General features: G+C 34.2%; 2 protein-coding genes and 1 long non-coding RNA gene across 5 annotated transcripts in view; 1 reads left to right on the top strand and 2 right to left on the bottom strand.

Annotated features, from left to right (window-relative positions):
* The first annotated feature begins 3,145 nt into the window (after window positions 1-3,145).
* Window positions 3,146-4,261, top strand: LOC120349662 (craniofacial development protein 2-like). Its single transcript, XM_039420153.1, has one exon. It carries the CDS (start codon window positions 3,146-3,148, stop codon window positions 4,259-4,261), a length of 1,116 nt encoding a protein of 371 aa, XP_039276087.1.
* Window positions 4,262-6,639: 2,378 nt separating this feature from the next.
* Window positions 6,640-12,102, bottom strand: LOC120350118. The gene is made up of 3 exons (XR_005570639.1): window positions 11,985-12,102; window positions 11,192-11,305; window positions 6,640-6,882 (listed from the first exon to the last, which is right to left on the bottom strand). It is a non-coding gene; the product is annotated as an uncharacterized LOC120350118 (long non-coding RNA).
* A 3,567-nt stretch (window positions 12,103-15,669) lies between these two features.
* Window positions 15,670-22,481, bottom strand: part of LOC111062089 (carboxypeptidase E) — a 41,488-nt gene continuing 34,676 nt past the window's right edge. For 2 of the 3 annotated variants that reach the window (XM_022349798.2, XM_022349804.2), the window contains exons 9-10: window positions 18,526-18,683; window positions 16,637-18,090 (exon numbers count right to left, since the gene is read on the bottom strand). In XM_022349798.2, the coding sequence (XP_022205490.1) occupies window positions 17,977-18,090; window positions 18,526-18,683 (272 nt within the window). In that variant the 3' untranslated portion in view covers window positions 16,637-17,976. Of the gene's footprint in view, window positions 18,091-18,525; window positions 18,684-22,481 lie in introns of all 3 variants that reach the window. The other variant, XM_039422500.1, reaches the window with a different exon arrangement.

Genomic DNA, 22,481 nt, shown 5'->3' with positions numbered 1-22,481 from the left:
AACAGACCAGAACGGATCGTTTATTGATTTCCGTGGAGATACAATTACAATTAGGTTGCACATACGTGAAAAACAAAAGTAAACATATTGGGTTATCTTGTTTTCAATCCACGTTCAAATAAGACATGTATTCACAATGTCATTAGAGAGACGAACATGGGAGCGTCAACACCTAAAAACAAATGTGATTTGTCGGCTAAAAGTACGAGAATATTAGAAAAGTTAGGTTTTATAGTTGATTGGCGGAATGTTAGGAGGAGGAGCCGCAATTAGTGAAATTCTGGACGTGGAGACAGAGCTTCAGTTTCATAATGATATAACCAAATTCCAATTTCACACTCATACAGTTTATTTGGGACAAGAAATAAAAAACTCTGCTGAGGCACATATTGGCATAAATTCTTTAGATGTCTATTCTTTACCTTGCAAATCATTTATATTTATTGAGGGAACAGTTAGCTGTACAAAACTGGGAACAGACCCGGCTTGACCACCAGTTGCGGCAGACTATAAATTAAGCAGTAACGTAATCAGCAACCTTTTTGATGAAATACAATATGAATTGGCAGGTCAGCAAATTTCTAAATCAAGATTGATTGGATTAACATCCACAATTAAAGCTATACTATTGAAGAATACACTCGATAAGAACACATATCACTTGGCCTTGGTTTTGACAGAGCAGGATATGTGCTAACAGATAATAAATTCACTTTCTGTGTACCGCTGAAATTAATCCTCCCGTTTTTTGAAGATTTTCAAAGAATAATTTTAAATTTGAAACAGGAACTTGTCTTATTGAGGTCACCGACAGACCTAAATTGTGTTGAGTCCGCAACTGGAACAAGCATTAGTGTGAAAATTACAAAACTGCAATGGAAAATGCCCTACAATCACATAAGACTGAAATTTTTGAGACTGCTCGATGCTGACACTCCACTGAAATTAGGTTTCTAGCATTGTGAAATTTGTGAATTACCAAATTTGCAAAATTCACTCAACCATTCTTGGGCAGTCCGCACCACATCGATTTTTGATAGTCCAAAATATGTTATAATTGCATTTCAAACCGATCGTAAGAATAAAATTAAAAAATCAATATCTAATTTCGATAGCTGTGGTATTTACAATGTTAAAGTATATTTGAACAGCGAGTAGTATCCATATGAGAATCTGCTAGGTAAAAAGGAACTATTATACAGGATGTTTTTGGATTTCGCTCCCTCATATTATAATCATATAGGTAAGAAATCACCTTACTTTACTTTCAGTGATGCAATTTCAGCGACCCCCACTCCTCCCCCTATCATGTGACCTTGAGTCCACCAATCTCTGCTCTTAGCCTGGATGATGTCACATTGTATTACAACCTTCTCTGCACTCACATTTTCCACTATTTACAATACCTTAAATTAAATACAAAATACAACTCTTTCCTTATGTCTACTGGGGTTATGCTTTAGAACATCTAGCTTAATTCTAATTTTATAATCCAAATCAATGTTAGAGCTCTCAAATTCCTCCTCTAACCAATAGTTAGACACATACAATTCTTCTGGGCTCTCAAACTGTAAAATATACTGTATCTTGTTTCTATTGTACACTTCTTTTATTGTAATAATGACCAACTCTGTCCCTTCTGGTAACTCTTCTAATCTTTTGCACTGTCCTACTTTTACTTTCCCTTTAATTTCCAGCATTGTGATGTTGTTGAATTGCTCCACTTCTTTTTGTGTGAAGGGAGTGTCTTCCAAGTTTTTCCATACATCTGACAAAAATTTTAGATTTTGTATTTTTGGAAATCTGTTACCATTATAGCTTGTCATGCCATTGGTGGTAATTTCACAAATAATTTCTTCCCTTGGTAGACAAATAATTTCTTTTTGGTCATTGTATGGGATTACAAAATAACCCACTTTCTTAAGGTCTTCTATTGCGTTGTATGCATTTAGAAAAACATTTTTGTGATACCCTTTTACAATGTACACATGTTTTGAACCTTCCTTTTCTCGTAAAACACCTACATATGGAAATTTTCCCTTATTATTTACAGAAAATGCAGTCACATTATAAACCCCACTAGGCTCAAAATTCCACCAATGTGAATGAAAATATGGCTCAAGTTCCTCTCTCAAATTTTCTATTTCTTTCTCAAACTCTGCTAGCTGCTTATGCTGTTCCCTAAATGACTGTGTGGCTTCAAAAAACTCAATTTTCCTCTGTTTTGGATCAATTTCATCCAGTTCTAGCTTACGCTTTCTGGTAGATAGTATTGTGATTGGAGACAAGGGCTGTATCTCTTTAACAGGGTATGGGAGAAGCTTACAGGTTATGTTTGCTCGTTTTCTTAAGACTTGTGGTATCAAGTTGCTACAAGGCCCAACTCATCTAAGTCAACAACTTTGGATATGGTAGAGGAAACTGTGGTTGACTTGGAGAAATAAGTCTCACCACTCTTAATATAACACTTTTGTATAAAACTAATATTGTCCTTGTTGTCTGTATCCTCGAAAATTTCCACATAATTAATGGGTAGTAGATTAAAGCTAAATGCAGAGATTACATAGGATATTATTTTATTTCGTTGTTGTGGATTGATAGGCAGATTTAATTGTACTCCATTCAATTTCTTGGTATTGCTATTTCCCCAGTAAACATATTGTAAGAGATTGTTAAAAACCAAACAACAGCTATTCTTTAAATTGTTTGTCAGTTTAGTTCACATTCTAGCTAAGGATACAGAATAAATTGGAGCATTTTGGAAATAATTCTTACTGTCATTTAAGAGTGACAAGCAATCTTGAATAGGGTCAAATTGATTAGAGCTATAGTTATTTCTAATGCTGTAGTTATAAATTGTTGCTTCCAAACGAGTAATACAATGCATTTTAGCCAAGTCAGAGGTAAAGGTTTCACATAATCTTGTATCTGGACAGGCAATAAAGTCTACAATATGGTTACCTAGCTGCTTATTTACACCAGGGCTTGTCATTTGACAAATAAACTTATTATAAATTTTTACTCTCACATTATTATTAACCCAAGTCAAGCAATCAATTCCAACAGTTCCATCATTATTTCCTCTCATTCGGATCTCCGGGGGAGGATATCAAGGGGACACCAGAAGTTACATAGGAAGGAGAGGATGCATATTGGAACATGGAATGTGAGAACACTACTGCAAGCGGGAAAACTGGAGAATGCTAAACAGGAGATGAAGAGAAACAGATTGGATGTAATGGGAATGTGTGAGATGAGATGGGGAGGTAATGGTGAACTGGTGAGTGGGGATTACAAGTTGTTCTATTCAGGAGAGGAGAAACAGGGACAACATGGAGTGGGAGTATTGCTAGGACCTAGGGTCAAGGATAAAGTAAGGAGAGTGGACTACATAGATGGCAGGCTGATGATGGTGAGACTGGAAGGATCTGAGAAGGATTTAGTAATAGTTCAGACATACATGCCAACAAGCCAGTATGATGAAGAACAAGTGGATCAGTGCTATGGAAGGATGGAAGAAATAATAGAAAGAGAGGCAAGGGGGGCAAGTATTATGATTATGGGTGACTGGAATGCGGTTGTGGGAGAGGGAGCTGAAGGAACTACTGTTGGAGGCTTTGGATATGGCACGAGGAATGAAAGAGGTACAAAAATGATCAATTTCTGCAAAGACAAGTCTTTTGTAGTGGGCAATACCCTGTTTGACCATCCAAAAAGAAGGAGGTACACTTGGACATCATCATTGGATGAAGAAAGATATCAGCTTGATTACATATTAATACAGAAAAGATTCAGGAACTGTTTGAAGAATGCAAAGACATACCCTGGAGCAGACATAAACTCTGAGCATAACCTGGTGGTAGCAGAGGTGGAAATAAAACTGAAACGAGTTAGAGGAGGTAAAAGGGTTGAAAAACTTAATCTGGAGTTGCTCCAGGAAGAGGGTAAAAGAAATGAATTAGTAAACAGGTATAGTGCAAAGAGAAAGGAAAGGAAAGAAGAAATAAATGAAGAATGGAGCAACATGAGTAAATGCCTGAAAGAAGCTGCAAAAGAAACTGTAGGGATAACAAAGTCTAGAAGAATACGCAAGGAATGGATTAATGTTGATATGCTGAAGAAAATGGAAGAAAGAAGGAAGTGGAAAAATGATAAAACAGATTTAGGAAAGAGAACGTACAGGAAGCTTGACAATGAATTAAGAAGAGAAACAGACAAAGCTAGAAATAAATGGCTACAAGAAAGATGTTTAGAAATTTAAACTTTGGAAAGAGAAGGGAGGTTTGACAAAATGTACCAAGCAGTGAAGGAGTTGGATAGCAGGACAAATTGCAATAGGACCAAAATGGAGATTGAAAACAGAGATGGTGAAATTCTGTATGATAAAAAGGAAGTTCTAAACAGTTGGAAAGAGTATATAGAAGATTTGTATAACACACATGAGAATACTATGATAGAGCTGGAGAGGAAAACTGAGGCACAAGAATTGAGGGGAGAGCATGGAAGAATATTGAAGGAAGAGGTGAGGAAGGCATTGCGTGAAATGAGGAGGGGCAAGGCTTGTGGCATTGATGAAATACCAGTAGATCTATGGAAGGAAATGGGAGAGAAGGGAATTGAAGAAGTCACATATCTGTGCAACAAAATATATGAGAATGGAGAATGGCCTGAGGAATTTCTAATCTCAGTTATTGTACCAATTCCAAAGAAGAAAAACACTCGAAAATGTGAGGAATTCAGGACAATCAGTCTAATAGCTCATACAGCGAAAATCCTCTTGAGAATAATAAATAGAAGGCTGTATGGAAGGTTGAATAACTCAATAGGAGAGGAACAATATGGTTTTAGGAGAGGCGGAGGCACTAGGGAAGCAATTGGCTTGTTAAGAAGTATTGGAGAGAGATTTGTAGAGAAACAGAGAGAGGTTTTTGTGACATTTGTGGATCTGGAAAGAGCATTTGACAGAGTCAGATGGGACCGACCTATGGATACTCTGAAAAGAAGAGGTGTGGAATGGGAGGAGAGGAGACTAATCAGGAACCTGTATGTCAACCAGACCAGCAGAGTGAGAATAGAGGGCGAAATTGGAGAAGAGAGTAGAATAGGAAGAGGGAGACAGGGATGTTGTATGTCACCAATCCTTTCCAACGTTTACCTAGAGGATACATTGCAGGAATGTTTGGATGGCAAAAGAGGAGTCAGCATTGGAGGAAGACACATAGAGTGCATAAGATTTGCAGATGATATGGCGATCCTGGCTGATATCTGGACAATGATGAATGGAATGTTAAGAGATGTGAATGAGGCCTGTGAGAGGTATGGAATGAGGATAAACGTCAGGAAGACAAAGTGCATGAGAATTGGTGCAGGGAGAGCAAGAATGGGGAATGCTGTACTAGAGGGTGAACAGTTGGAACAGGTATCATCTTTCAAGTATTTGGGAAGCATAATGGAAGAGGATATGAAATGCAACAAAGAAATCAAAGTAAGAATTGCTATGGCAAAAACAGCATTCAATAAGAAAAAGAGAATTCTTTGTAGCCAACTGGACAAGACACTAAGGAAAAGGCTAATAAAGTGCTATGTTTGGAGTGTGGCACTGTATGGTGCAGAAACTTGGACGCTGAGAAAGGAGAATAAGAGGAGGCTTGAGGCATTGGAAATGTGGATATGGAGAAGGATGGAGGGGATCAGTTGGAGGGATAAAGTTACAAACGAGGAGGTGTAGAGGAGGGTTGGGGAGGGAAGGAGTCTACTGGATGTGATAAAGGGAAGAAAGAGGAGATGGCTGGGACATTGGATGAGACGGCAATGCTTGTTGGTGGATGCCATGGAGGGGACCATTCAGGGGAGAAGAGGAAGAGGGAGAAGAAGATAAAAAATGTTGGACGACATCAAGGAGGGGATGAGCTACTATGCAACGAAGAGACTGGCAGAGAAAAGAAGTGAGTGGAGGGCTGCTGCCATATAGAAGGACCTGCTTACGAGCAGAAAACTACAGACAGTGGAAGTGATCGATAGAGATGAATAAAAAAAATGTATTGATATCAATAGGTATTTGGGCCAATACACATCAATAGGTATCAATGGATATGTATTGATGTGTATTGGCCCAAATACCTATTGATATCAATACACATCAATACATATCCATGGATATCAATACATAACCAGCTGTATTGATATCAATACACATCAATACATTTCCATGGATATGTATTGGCCCAAATACCTCTTGATATCAATACAAATCAATACATATCCATGGATATCAATACATAACCAGCTGTATTGATATCAATACACATCAATACATTTCCATGGATATGTATTGGCCCAAATACCTAATGATATCAATACACATCAATAGGTAGCCATGGATATCAATACATAACCAGCTGTATTGATATCAATACAGATCAATAGCCATCTATAAGCAGCCTGTCTCCTTTATAGTAAAAATCCTCTTTTAAATCTAGGAGAGCAGCTTAGGATGAAGATAACATTTGCAAGGATTATAATATTTTAACCCAGCTGCAACTGGCATCATACAAGAGAGTATACCTGTTTAATTATCTATAATTAATATAAGTAAATTGGATTCAGTGAATAGATGTCTATTGATAAATTGATGAAAAATTAAGGGATGTAAATAGTTAAGACATAAATAATGTGAGAAGTTTGTTTATTAAAATAACTCATATGCATGTCATTTATCTATTAAGAAAGGTCCTTATTGTGGTGCTCCAGAATACTTTAATCTCTTCCTGTTTAAAGTAGCAATTTTTTGAGCTACATACTGGTTTATGTTACTGCACCTCAATTCAATCTCAATTTTTGTAGCATTCAGATTTTCCTCCAGGATCTAGTGTTTGAACATTTCTAGAACAAATAACAGTTCAAAGTATACAATCTTTACAAATTATAAAATAAGGATTTTATTTCCTGAATTAATCTGCTAGCAAATTTATTTAATAACCTAAAAATGTATTTAAATATGCATGACTCTCCCTCTCCTGAAAGAAAAGTCCAAGATAACACAAGAGCGTTTTTTTCACGTGAAAATTATGTCCTCACAGTTTTACATTATAACGTCATATTCTGGTGGAAAAGTCGAGAAAATCACATTTTTTCACGTGAAAAAAGTGTAAATGTTCCAACTTTTCATGTGAAAAGTACGTGAAACTGAAACTTGAAAATAACGTTTTTTTTTTGTTTCTACATTTTCACGTTATACTGAACTCTCAGAAAAGAACATGAATAAAACGGTTTTTTCTACATTTCTTGTCCAACATTTGGTCATTTCTTTCACATGAAAATTTCCAAAAATTCACATGAAAATAACGTTTTTAAAATACATTTTTACAATATTTTATCGTGAAAAGATGGAGAAGGATTACCTTAATTATTCTGAATAAATAAACTTTTCAATTATTGAAAAGAATTATTCTTTATTTTTACATTAAAAAACTATAAATCTTATAAAACTTTTGAATAACCACAATATAATGTGAAGTAAATTCTCTACCCTAACTTTACAATAATTTTACACAAAACTGAATAAAAATTAAACTTAACTATAAAGTCCTTGTGGAATTTAGTCTTAGAAAAGAGTGGACTGTATAAATAGAAGAGAATAAATCAAATTCTGAAATAAGAGAAACAATGTGTCTTGATTGATTTGACACGTGACTGAAATTCCACATGAGTGCAAGAACCGTTGTGCATTCAAAAACCTGTGCACTGGAATGAATGCAAAACAGTTTTAGGCAACTCAGTATTAAAACTAATCATCAACATGTAGGCTAAGGTGAAATGCTAAATGAAAAAGTAGGTTAGTAAAATACAAAACTTTAATCAGCATTAAAGAATGTCAAAACACATGAACAAGAGATAAGATTGAATACATGAAGTAAATTTGAAAACGGTATTAATGCTTCTAGTAAGAACAGAGTAAATAAAAAACAGTAATCTGAATGCAAGAACTGATAACAATTTGAAATAGTAATAATTTGAAATAATTTGAATTTTAATTATTAATGAGTGACAGTAAAAAATTATGAATATAACAACAATGCACATAGAAAATAATCTATCTAGCTATCAAAAATGGAATAATGTAATGGCTACTAAACAAACGTTTATAGAATACCAGAGTCTATAATAAGTAGTCTTTAGTTTAAACCTACAATTGTCATTTCTAATAACAAACAACACCTAGGAAATTTGAGATGTAAATATGTTGAATTGCAAAGCTTCAACATTTGAACTGGTTTGATACTAACAAAGAAAACAGGTAGGTTGAAATTAACCATAAGGTTATATGAATAACAGTAGCCTATACTGAAATAGCCTAATTGCAAAATGCAGAAACAAAGCTTTAGCAATAATCAAAGAATAATAAAAAAGAATCAAAAGGATTGATAATTGCAATGTTCACAGAACATTCATGAATTGAATACAAAGAACTGACAAACAAGTCTCAAGAGCAGTTTGACTGATCAAATAACTCAAAGATAAAGTGAGGTTGAATATGAACAACCATGAATTCCTAACCTGAAAGATAAAAACAATAGATTAGGGCAGTATAAAAATACAAAGTAGATGATACAAAAATACTTAGCTGCGGAACATAAATGCAAGAGCCAAGGTCCCGGTTTGGTCTAGGGCCTTCAAGGACAGCGTGAGCTTCCAATAGCTCGAATAGGCCAAAGTCAAAGTCCCGGTTTGGTCTAGGGCCTTCAAAGACAGCGTGAGCTTCAAATAGCTCAAATGGACACATCAGGAGAGGAACAAGATTCCAACTTGTTTGAAATGCTGATGAAACAGCAGCCAGTTGTAGAGGAAGAGTTTTCAATCAATGTTTCGAAGGATATATTTCCTGAGTCTTGGAAATATTCAGTTGCAATAATTGTAAAATGCAATTCACAATTGAGAGTCACATAAATGAGTGATATTGGCAATATATCACAATAAATATGAATAGAATGAATGATGGGTAAACTTTCAGTCCCACAATGCAAATAAAGAAATATTAAACAAGGTTAGCACTTGATGTAAGACAAGAGTCTGCAATATGTAAAACAAATTTAAACTTGTAGACAGATGCGGTGACGCACACAAGCAGCCATTTTGAGAATGCTGTAATGGAAATAAACTATGTAAAATTGAAACAAGTGTTCAAGTCTTGAAAAAACTAAAAATAGCTCCACAGAACCAGTCAAGAATATCCAACAATTGAAATAAACAAACAGGGCGAGGTGAAAAAAATTTTTACTATAGATAAGAGTTTAAGTTGTAACTTACACACACAAGAGTTCCCGAGCATGTTGACAAATTAGAAATGAAATAACAAATGAACTAATTGTCCGAATTCCAAAGTTGATGGCTCCAAAGAACCGAAAAAATGTCTCCAACAAATAAAACAAGTAAAACAGGGCGAGGTGAAACTATTTTCACGAGAGATGAGAGTTCAAGTTGTAGCTTACACACACAAGAGTTCCCGAGCACGTTGACAAATTAGAAATGAAATAACAAATTAACTAATTGTCCGAATTCCAAAGTTGATGGCTCCAAAGAACCGATAAAATGTATCCAAAAAATAAAACAAGTAAAACAGGGCAAGGTGAAACTATTTTCACGAATAAAGTAGAAATAAATGGAGACACACACGAAGTTTCTGGTAGACAGACAAACGATGAAACAGTGAAGACAGGAAAAGGATAGCAAGCAGGTGCTACCTTGATCAAGAAATCACCAATAAAATTGATCTTTAAAAAGATGCAAAAAATATCCGGAAGCCAAACAACAAATTGACAAATACAATAATAAATTACAAAGGCTTTAGAACATATCCAAAAACTAGAACAAAGATAAATAAAATATGCAACGAGAATGCACAGTATCAGGACGGCAGTGGACCACTAGTGCTCCAGCTGCAAAGATACAAACTAATGACTACCGTGCAGAGAAACATGACAATACAAATTCAAAAAATCAATAAAAGAGATTGTTTGAAGATGGAGAATAGTTTTAACAGTCCTATTCAGACAAATGGATTTTTCCTAGTAAGTAGTGATATATGCAATCTAACAGCTGGACACTATAATTACAAAAAGAAAGCTCATTTTCATTTGTAATCATTCAACAGCTGACAAATTTCAAAAATGTTTCATGTAAGCTTCTTTTTTCAGCTGTTGGGAAAAAACCAATCACCAATGGGAAAAAACCATAAATGTCTGGATGGCCAATAGGGAGATTTTTGCTTTAATAAAATGGTGAAACAACAATAATTTATATTAAAATTGAATTTATTTTCAAAATATCACAGTCTTCAACCCTTCAATAAGTTGGAGACTGTTGTAGATATAATACTGTAACTTTCAGGATAAGTTATTGGTCAAATACTCCACCTTTTGACATACAACTCCTCATAAGGGGGTGACTTGGGGGTTGTAAATCAAAGATTTTGAATGTAAATACCTATTGTGTATTATCTTAAAAGCCTTCTCAAAACGAGAAAGATGAAATCAATAAAAATCTTCTATGATACTTTTATCCAAAATGGCGGCTGATTGAAGTTTTGGTTTTTAAAGAAACAATTGATAAAATTTAATTAGCCGCCATTTTGGAAAAAAGTATCATAGATTTTTATTGATGTCATCTTTCTAGTTTTAAAAAGACCTTTATGATGATGTATCACACAATGGGTGTTTACATTAAAAATATTTGAGTTATAACCCCTCATTTCTTTACAAACTGTAACTTCAATCAGCCACCGTTTTGGATTCAAGTTTCATAGTACATTTTAATTGATGTTATGTTTCTTGTTTTAAAAAGCCCTTTAAAATAATGTACCACACAATAGGCATTTACATTAAAATTTTCCAGTTAAAACTATTGAGTCACCATATTATACATTCTGAACCTAGTCAACCCCTTATGAAGGGGTTGAAATTCAGTTGTACAGTACATCAAGAGTTAGAGTATTTGACCAGTAACATATCCTGGAAGCTACAGTATTATATCAACAACAGTCTAATTTATTGAAAGGTTCCCTTACATATGACTCACCCGGTATGATTACTAACTTATAATGGTTAGCACAAGTGGAGCTCATGTGGACATCACCCATAGAAAAAAATTGTTTGACTTTATATTCTGTTTTAAATTAATCAAAATTGAGACTTACTTAGATTTCTCTTTGCTGGTAAGCCAAGTTTTTGGAGACTTCAGCCAGTATTTGATTACCGTACTGCTCCTATGTCTTTTTCTTTTGTGTTGGTAAATTTCATCACCACAGCTCCTATCAGAGATGAAACAAAGTTTACTTATAATTAAACATATTTCAAATAATATTTTTTGACTAAAAAATTGGAAAAACACACAATGTTGCAAACACACAGTCTCACTCTTTCTTATAATATATAAAATATATATTGCTAAAATGAGAGGACTACACCGATAGTTTTTCTAAATTGGAATATGATATAAAGCTGTTAATATAAATAAATGAATCAATTGCTTGCTGGAAAAAGTTTAAATAAAGCCTGCCGGTCCAGAAAACAACTGAATAAATTTTAATCTATCAATCCACAGTCATATATTATTGATATTAAGTTCATTAAAATAACATGAGTGTAGATTAGTTTGTGGTGACTTCAATTACTTAGGCTAGGCTAAATAAAAAGTTTTGTTACACATTTAAATTTATACGTACCAGCATATAACCCTGGAATGTGTCTGCCTAGAATAATAATCATCTTATTTCCAGCAATGATAAATTCAAGAGGCTTTTATCTTATTATTATTAAGTTATGCCTTAAATAATACGGTATTCAGTGTTGTGTTATAAGGTTATGTTATGCATGGCCTATAATAGTCTTTCGAAAAGATTATCATTTAATATATAAGTATTTAGACCTATAATAAATTTATTCTTTCATTTTACAGTACATCAATAAAAACAAAATCACTCAACTTACCTATATTTCCTGGATAAAATCACAAAAATTACAGACTATGAAACTCATTTGAAAAACCGTTGGTCCTTTGCAAAATTTATTGTGCTTGTGCATCATGATCGTGTCTATGGATAGACCCAAAATGTCGATATAATATTATCAATACATCGATAAATAATAATTATCAACTATTAATAATTACATATTCTCAAATGTCATCTACATCTTTGTTTGGAAATGTGTTATTCAAATTACATAGTTTAAATAAGTAACAGTAGAATACAATCCTGATTTCTACATTTTTGAATGCAATAAAATCAGTTTTCCCCGGGAAAAAATTAGAATTAGTTTGATATATCGATTGTTAAGACTTTGATATTTCCATTTCACAGTATCAATAATATTGATAATATATTGATATTTTCATTCGATAGGTACCATAGTAATGGTGGTAATTTCAAAATTATTGACAATGTTAATGTTATTAAAATATTTGATATTAATTTCAGGTGGAGATTATTGATTTTTTATGGGGGGACATTTGTGCCTGACACTGAAATAATGTTGGAAATGATAAAATAGTAGGTTGTTATTATTTGAATTGAAACCCCAAAAATCATTTCAAAGTCTGTGAGTAATTCTGGATACTGCATGATTTTCCTCATAAACTGTGATCTAATTTGAAAAAGTGTTATAACTTTTCCAATTTTGAATGGAATCATTTTAAATTCTAGGACAAGGTTGATAATATGAACAGAAACGTCCATGAATTTTTTCAGAATTTTTCATGATGAACCAAATTTCTTTTTAAATTTTAAACGTCAGTAGCACGTTAACGGCACGTCTGACAGGATTTTCACATAGGACAAAAAGTGCTGGAAATTCACTTCTACACCCGAATCAGTCATCAAAAATACATTGTTCCGGGAAAATTGAAAATCTGCCAAAATTATTCAGTTTTTAACTTCATTTAAAATTACTGCAATCCATGGACTCCTATTGAAATCACTAAACTTGTAGTGATATCAATATAAGTTCATTGACTGTATTTACCGTGATTTCTATTGGTATCCATGGATTTCTATTGATATCCATGAGCTTCTATTGATATCACTAAACTTGTAGTGATATCAATATAAGTTCATTGACTGTATTTACCGTGATTTCCATTGGTATCCATGGATTTCTATTGATATCCATGAGCACGTATTGATATCCATGAGCATATATTGATATCAATAGAGTTTTTCTATCGATTTCTATGGATCTTTTCCACTAGGGTATATGTTCCTTATGTAACAGTAGAGAGCCTGAGAGTTTGGTCCACTTCATGGGTAAGTGTTAAGTACTAGGGGCGATAAGACAGGCGTGGTTTCCTTACACATATGAGTGGAGTCATAATAATTAGTTATTTGAATGGTACCGCCTTTTCGGGTATCTTAAGGATATTCTGCGTTATAGGGAATGGTTGGTCAGGGAATTCAACAGCTAAGATTGCTAAAATATAACTATTTAGGTACTTGAAACTTAATTTTCTTGTCAGTTGAATGGTCAGACTAGATTAAATTATGTTCTTCCACTCAAGTAGGCTTGATAATGTTTGATTTGAACAAGAAATTGCATTATAATCATTATTATTTATGTAAAACATAGGTACTCTATTTTTCTACGAAACATTATCTAAATCAACAAATTTTTCTTAGTGTTCGTGACAATAATTTATATTAGTGAAATAGTATTAGTGTGGTACTGTATTGAGCTGTTCAAATTGACCATGACAGGATAGGGAATAAACAGTAGTTAAGAAAGATAAAATAAAATCGAGACTTTCTTTCGGCCAGACGAATCAGTGTTGGAAATAGAGCGTTACATTTCTGGTGATGAGATAAGAATCGATGCAGCGATACTGTTATAGTTTGGTTATCTAAGTTGTGAAAAATACCGTACGCCTAATTCTGGTCTGTGTTGAGAATCGAATTGAAGAATAAAATTGATTTGCAAGACGACGGTCAAAACTCAGATAAGATAGTTATTGAAAGTGTATTATAGAGTAAACAACTCGACTGACGGCTTCTGCCAAGTCTATGATGATTTTTGTAAAATAATTTTTTTTGATATTGTACTTATTCTTATGAAAGACATTGTGAACTTTTTTGTGCATCATTATGTATTTGCTTTGTTCAAATTAATCATATTTCTATCTATCTATAGCTTAATGTAGTATATAGGCCTATATACATAATATGGTACATAGTAGTAGTATTTTAGATGCATGTAGCATTGCAGGATGTATAGAATTATTTGCTCGTGGAGACAGAGGCAGCCCTAGAGTTTGCGGGGCCCAAGGCAAAGTTTAACGGTGGGCCCCTCTTATTATCTAAAATAAATAATTGTCAACTATTCACTTGGAAAAAAGTGCTGATTCAATAAACAAGAAATAAGTTTTCACTATAAATTTATCATCATTCACAACATATGTATTAGGATATACATCGATTAAGTTTTTCTCAATCAGTAATTTTTTAACTGCTTCACTAATTTTCAAGTCTACAGGTATGGTTCGGCAGTACATTTTCAATTCTTCATAGTTCATAGTAATGAGCCGTCAATGTCGGAGTTAGATTTAGTTTCTGTCTTAAATGTTAGCGTCTCTTCAAGCTGTTTACAGAAACTTAAAATCTCTCTATCAGATTTGTCCTTCAATGAATTTAGTCTATAGAGATGCCCAAAATAATCTCTCTTCATACTTTTCAAGCTCAATAAATCTCAACTCAGTGCTTTCAGTAATTTTATCAATGAGAATATAGAAAAAATCTGTTCTGAAAAGGTCTTCTGCATTTGAGCTTAATATATCATCTTCTCCTTCATAAGAAAAGCTGGATTTCTTTTTCTATGTCTAATTTTCTTGAACTCTTTTGATATACTAAGTTCTTCAGCAATCTCATTTGCACTGACCATTGCAGAGACTAGGCCAATATTTCTGTACTCAGCCAACCAAGATAGAAACTTATCAAAGTGGTTTATTGCTGATCCTAGGTCCATGTCAGCTCTTTGCCACATTTTACTAATAAACTGAATTTTCACCAACAAATCATACCAAATAATTAATCAAGAATTTGTGAGTGTATTACATTCGCTGGCAATAGCAGAATCATTAGAAGAATCTGAAAGTTCTTCTAAACACTCAGCAATCTCTTTTAGTTGATAACGAAGAGCTTCAACACTTTCTACTCTACATTCCCATCTAGTTTGTGATAGAGGCTTCAAAGTAAGGGTAATATTTGTTTTGTTTTTTAGAATACTCCATCTATTAGATAAAGAGAAAACAATGTATAAAGCCTTTGTAACGTTCCAAAAAACATACAAGCCATACATTAGCCGAAACTACAGTTAGCCTAGCAGCCAATAGTTAATGCCTAGCCACTCAAAGTGCGTTTGAGTAAACAATAATCATTATCTGGAAATTAGTTGTACATAGGATCGAAGTTCTGCCGATTATATAGGATATTTTAAATTGAAATATTGAATTTTAAAATTCCTCCTTAATTTTTTTTGTGTGGGGCCCCAGGCGCCGCCTTTGTTCGCCTTCATGTAGGGCCGCCTCTGCGTGGAGACAAGATGTCATTATACTGTCCTGTCATCTTTAGAAAACAACTTATGGCAGGAAATGAGGCTCCAGACTGAGGATTTAAGAACAAAACTCACATTTTTCATTGTTCATTATTATATTTCTCCACTGATAACATAGAATTTAATATATGTACCATATTTACAAACACTTAATAACATTTCTATATTGGTAACTGAATCTATTTGTAATTTGACTAGTTTCAAAATTTGAAGAGAACAACAAAAAACATCAACAATTTGGAAGCTGATAACAGTCTATCACCTTCCAAACGATACATAATGATTACTTCCATTTTATATTACACAAAATAAGTCTTGCTGATTTAAAGATTTATTTAAAAAAAAAAGCAAGATGGCATTCACTGACTGCATCATGTTCATTAAGTAAACAAAGAATCTTCTAGACCAAGAACGTTCAAATTTGGTAGGTATGATCCATTTGCCCTTAAGAGGTGCACTAAGAATGGATTTGAAAAAATTGAACATACGACCGAAACTGTGTTTTTCCAGGGTTGTTCTGGGGTTTCTTAGCTTTTCTGAGAATAAATGAATAAAAAATATTTAAATTTTGCAAAGATGTTCAACTGAGGTGTAAAAATATTGTATTCGAATGGCCTTGTAATAACGCCAAAGATACACCACCTAAAATAAGCGGTTTTCCAGCGTCTTACAGCATTTTTCACCTTTTTTCAGAAATGAACATAAAATTAAGACTATAAAGAATGCTCAGCCAAGGTATGAAAATGTTACATTAGAAAGGTTATAAATAATGCCAAAGATACGCCGAAAAGCTGAAGCTTGCGATGATAGTTACTTGTGGATAATTCAGCCGGGGGTCCAGAGGACGGAGCCCCCTAGCTAGACGGTTGAGGGAGCGAAGCGAGCCTTTCTTAACATTGAATTCAAATCAATTTGATCGATTTTTGTAATCAAGTTATTTTACTGTCTAGATTTATCATGAATTGTCTAACAAACTAGTGTCGTGGTAACTTCCTTGTTGGAGCATGCTAGTGATTTTGGGTTTGATTCCAATCGACCTGACCCTTAGACCTCACTTCGCTCGGTCAACAAAATTATATAAACGCGGTTTTATATTATTAATACATTCTTTCATTCTAGATTGGTGAATTACTAGGATCATTTGTTGATGTCTACTTTTGGTTGGGTATCAATAATTGATTTTCAATTTGATTTCTGATTCATCTTTTTTTCTGATTAATCTCTGAGTTGTACTTTTTTATAACTGTTGTTCTTTCCGATGACATTTCAAAGTTAAGGCTCCTATAATCTAATTCCAAAGAGGACCGACCCATCATGAGAGAAACTCTATGAAATGAAAAATGGAACTCTGTTCTTTAAAACGCGTCTGAATCGTAACCAATTTGAGTTGGTGCATTGAAAAATTCTCAGAGTGAAAACTGGAGAAAAATTGCATTAGGCTACTAAAACATATCATCTCTCAGAACACTCTGGTATTTTCAATTAATACTTTTCTTACTTGTCAATTCATACTTGGGAAGAAAAAAAACAGGCATTGCGTTATAAATGATCATTTCTTGAATTAATTTTCCAAAGTTAGGTTCATCAGTAGCCTATTCATAGGCTAAGCACCTCAAGCATTTTAGGCTATTCATTTATTCATAGCGTAGGCTACAACCTTCCATAGAGAGATTGAATTTCAACTTTAAGCATTTCTTTCAACATCAAACATTAATGCTATTTCCATCCAACCATTGCTGACAATTTCTAGTGAATCTCACCATATAGGTATGTATTTTTTAGGACAGGAGAACGAATAAACACTTGACATAGGCTATAGAAGTTTATAACATAGCACACTCTTCTATTCACGTCTAGTGTAGGGATTATCTTATCCTGCATTAACAGAACTTGTAGTTTTTCAAGATTATTATTTAGCCTATTCTAGTGTCCGGCTTCACCAAGCTCGGTCAAGACATTTGAACATAACTTAGGAACGCTTTACAATAACGAGTGCACTGAAACATAATATGATTTCTATGAAGATACTTACTATCAATAATTCCAGTATATACACGTGTAATTCGTACTCGGCTTGAGCATGTTCAAATGTGTTGACCAAGCGTGGTGAAACCGGACATCAGTGTGAACACGCTTGTTATATATACTTCACGTCTAGTCTAGTGCATTGGTAACTTCTACCCTGCATTACAGACGAACTTCTGATGAACAGTTCATTAATTTTTTAGCTCTCTAACCATATCAGTGTTATTTTTTGAATTCATACTTTTCCTAGTTGATGAAATACAATTCGAGATTGTTCTAACTTGAGGTGAGTCACTATATTTTAGGTTTTATTTTTTGACAGAGGATTGTGCTGTGTCTGATGTATCGTATCTTGCATTTAATAACTGCTGTGCATTCCTGAGTAGCTTGGATTCAAGTAGAGCCATCTTACGTTGTTGTCATCATCGCTGTCATAATCGGGGTCCATGTTGGAGGGGATCTCTTGGTGTACCTGCAAGGTACAAAAGAAAATTTAGAAAACAATATTATCAAAGTATTTTTATAACAAGTATTCAAATATCACAGAATTTATACAGCAGCAGTATCTAAATAACATATTTATATACAATAATATTATTTGTATCACAGTTTTTTTTATAACATTATTGAGGCGGATTCCCAGACATAATGAGTGTCGTTAACTGGTACATTGATAATATAAATCCCATGAGTATAAATACCAATTCAACTATTGACAGTAGCAGAAGCATTGATTCGATGCAATATCTCTAGATACTTCTAATAATCCAATAATGAATGAAATGTTAGCCTATATTATTCGTAAACTATTCGACAGAAGTTCAAACAGCAAATTATCGTTTTTACAACTTTCGGATAAACTTAATCAATCTTTGATCAACTAATTAGAGTTTGCTCATCAACTTACAGCTGGTAGTGGACGTAGTTGGAAGTTGACGAGTGTGGCCTCCTGGTAGGGACGCTCTTCGACGCACTGCTCATGCGTCTGCGGGTAGAAGCCCTTGTAGTAGGCAGTGATCTTGTAGCAGCCCGGAGTCAGCAGTCTATAGTAATCGCCATCGTGCACTGGAGACAAAAAAAAACTTATTTGATCCTCATTTCATAATCGATTTACACACTGAAGAAATGCTTCTATACTTGAGAACCATAAACACAAAACTGAGTTTTATTTGTCTTGGATACGAAAACGTATTTAATATGTCCCAAACTAAATTAGCCGTCACTACATGCTTCTTTCAATCGATTACTCTCTGCATGTACATTTTTTACTATGTTTGGCAGTTCGTCATAAATATAAACAACAACAAAAAACACAACAAGAAGAACAAGTTAATGAATTAGTTAAATTAAAATTCAGGTGAAATGCTGTGAATTTACATATTTAAATTAGTTAAGAATAATTATCTAAGAATTATTACTGAGAAAGTCCAAAACAAATGCCTTAAATTTCCATCTGTAAATTATTTAAGATTGACAGATATGGCAGAGCCCCCTAAAGCTGCATTCACACCAAAGTTATTAACAAAATGTTAATAACTTAATCCTTATAGATTCTATTAGATTGAACATAACTTATCATACACATGATGAACATAAGTGTTTGTCAAGTTCCGTTCAATCTAATAGAATCAATAAGGATTAATTTATTAACATTTTGTTATAAACGCATTGCGTTATTATTAAATGCAGCTTAAAACTCTTCCAAACTATAAAATTCTTTCTACAGATGGAAGTTACTGAGATATTGCAATTATTCAAATGCTAATGAATTAATAATTATTATCAAACGAAAATCCAAATCAAATGCTGTAGCTCACCCCGAAGACTTCTGCTACTGCAAATATTGACAACAGGGTAAACAGCTTGATGGAAATTCAATGAGCGCTACTATCCCGGGCTGACAAATAATTTTTGAATAGTATAGTGCTCATCAAATTTCCATCTAGTTGTTTACCCTGTTGTCAATATTTTCAGTAGCAGAAGTCTTTGGGGTGAACTAACGCATTTAATTTGGATTTCTGTTTAATAATAATTATAAAATTATAAAATTATTTGTTCATCAGCCAGTTTCTCAGACAATTTTTGAATTCCCTTTTATTCTTCAAATTGGTGATTTCTGTAGGGAGAGCATATAAAATATTTTTTCTATAACTGCGTGTAGAAAAAGAATTCACATACTCAATTCTCCTCGTAAAACAGCTTATTTCTGAGGAGAATCTTTTTTTTCGCTCGCTAACCATCTGCGCATGCAAAGTAGATTTCCTTTATGCTCGCTAGTCATTCGAGCATGCGCAGAAGAGTTTCTTTACGCTCGCTAATAAGCTGATGAGCAGCTCTTTAAGCAGCTCACCAAAACTAGGTCAGATCTTAACCTAAAAAGTCGGTTATTGTACCGGTTCTGCAGCCATGATGGATATCAGTGTAGACGAATTATTATTAACTCTCCCAGATATAAGTAATTTAACAGGTTTGTGCAGTTGTAGGAAAATGTTGTATGCAATTTGCGCTTGATGCTTCTTTATCACTCTTGCAAAATTATCATGCTCCACTTCGCGTCACATGATAACTGTTTTGCCCGAGCGATAAAGTCGCGCATTATGCTCTTAATACATAAATAGCTATTTTGTCATATAGTGAGGGCTTGTCTCAAAGAATGTAGTTCTATGGACCTGAATTCTGAACTTTCTATTATTTCTAGTATTGTATCTGTGAATAGATGTCCCAGTGAGTCAGGACTCTTACAATTTGAATCCATACATTGCACATTCATGAATATAGAGGCTAGGAAAAGTAATCATTTTTAAACTTTTAAATTACAGGAGGTTCTTGGAGATTTCTTCAAAATCATCCTGACAACTCTCTTCTGCATCCTAAATACCCTTATTGAGTCCTGTGACAACCCCAAGAACATTAAGCCATAGGTTGGAAGTATCCATAGTAGGCAGTCAAGCTCACTTTCTGACTCATTATTTTTGCTAGCCTTGATATTGCAAAGACAGCCTTACTCATCTTTTTGATGAGGCATACAATGTACATCTTCCATTTAAGCCCAGAATCCACTTTTATGCCCAGAAACCAAGACACCACCATAAATAAAACCTCTTCAGCCTCAATTCCAAAATTCATACATGGGGGGTGCTTGGCGTTGCATGGAGAAATCCATGTAACAGGTCTTTCTCACATTAACTGACAAACGATTTGCCATGCACCAATCCTGGATATCACTAATAAATATCTCTCTTTGAGTCTGTAATTCTCTTATGTCCCCTACCACGAATTTTACATCATCTGCAAAAAGGACTGTGCTTGCCAGTGTTTATTAATTCTTTGACAAGTCATTCATGTACAAGGAGAATAGTATTGGTCCGAAACTGTACCTTGAGGAACTCCCCTGGTCAGTTGCCTGTTTTGGGATTTGTATTTATCTTTCTAAAGGAACTAAATGTCTTCGGTTCCTTTTCAGCACTCCATCGTTTGACCTGATGTAAGATTTATCAGGTCATTTTTCTTCCACCGCTTCATACCACTTTATATCAGGAATCCAAACTTTCTCCCCCTGTGCTAATTCAGGCAATGTCCTAACTCCATTTCTATCGTCTTGACATATTTTATTGTACTTTTTCCTCTGAAAGTCTTTCCTTCTGAAAACACCGATTTTCTCTTGAGATGTAGGTTGAAAAGTAGACAAAGACGGAAGTGTTGTACGGATTTTCCTCCCATACATTAATTCAGCTGGACTTGAACCACTTTCTAAAGGAGTGTTTCCTTATGAGAGGAGCCCATTGTTTGGATCTTCACATTTGGTCAGGTTCCTTTCTGCTATATGCACTGCTTTTTTAGCTTCACCATTTGACTGTGCTTATTTTGGGCTTGATTTTCTGTGTTCAAAACTTTATTGTTCAGAGAATTTTCTGAAAATGTCAAATTGAGTAGCTTACCTCCATCAGTGCGAACTACACAAGGTATACCGTAGCAAGCAAAAATATTTGCCATACATTGAACAACACTCTCCAAAGTTGGTTTTTGTATTTCAATAATCTCAATGAACCATGAAAAGTAGTCCTGTAGTATTTCGAAACGCTTTCCCAAAACATAAGATAAAAATCTCTCATATGCCCAACTTAATGCTCCTTTTTCAATCTGGGTGTTATAAATGGGCCTTCAGAGGATTGACGCAGCAGAAGCAGGGCCTTCAGAGGGTTGACACAGTGGAAGCAGGGCCTTCAGAGGGTTGACGTGGTGGGAGCAGGGGGGCTTCTAGATTCTTCAAGCACATTCAGGTTTGGCTTAAGAAGCTGTCGACCAGTGGCAAACGTGATCTAAAAGTATCTGGCAATCTCCATGCACTGCGATTGGTTGGTCGTTTTGCTGCACCTCTAGACTAGACCTTTCTAGATTGTTCTGCTCGCCTTATATATTAATAGTGTATCTCAGTCGGCAAGTTCAGTTGAAAAACTACAGTGGAGTGTTCGCTGTTTCTCATCTTAACAGAGACGTGATAAAGTGATAATAGACTCTTTTAGTTGTTTATACAGTTATTATCTTGGTGACAGTTATTCTTATACAGTTATTTATATGAGTTTAACATATGCTTGTGATAATTCTGTTTAATTTATCAGGTGGTTATCAGTTTATAGTAGTTTCTAGTTTACCTCTCTCTGTGTTATAGTGTTATAAGTAGTAAATCTAATCAGTATAAATCGCCTCAAGTGTAGAAACCCGCAACTTTGGTGTCAGAATTGGGGACGTTATTTTTGAGGCGATCTTATAAACTGTTATCTTTGTGTGTGATCGTTTCTTTTCAAGCATCATAATATGGGAGTGTAAACTTTTATCCTCGAGTGAGTGTGAACTTTTATCTCC

This window comes from Nilaparvata lugens, chromosome 2, assembly GCF_014356525.2.
Source record: "Nilaparvata lugens isolate BPH chromosome 2, ASM1435652v1, whole genome shotgun sequence".
Classification (NCBI taxonomy): Eukaryota; Metazoa; Arthropoda; class Insecta; order Hemiptera; family Delphacidae; genus Nilaparvata; species Nilaparvata lugens.
This window is presented reverse-complemented; position numbering and strand designations above follow the sequence as displayed.

Excerpts from the sequence above, each read along its gene's own strand:
- LOC120349662 (XM_039420153.1), top strand. The coding sequence starts at position 3,146 with ATGCATATTGGAACATGGAATGTGAGAACACTACTGCAAGCGGGAAAA.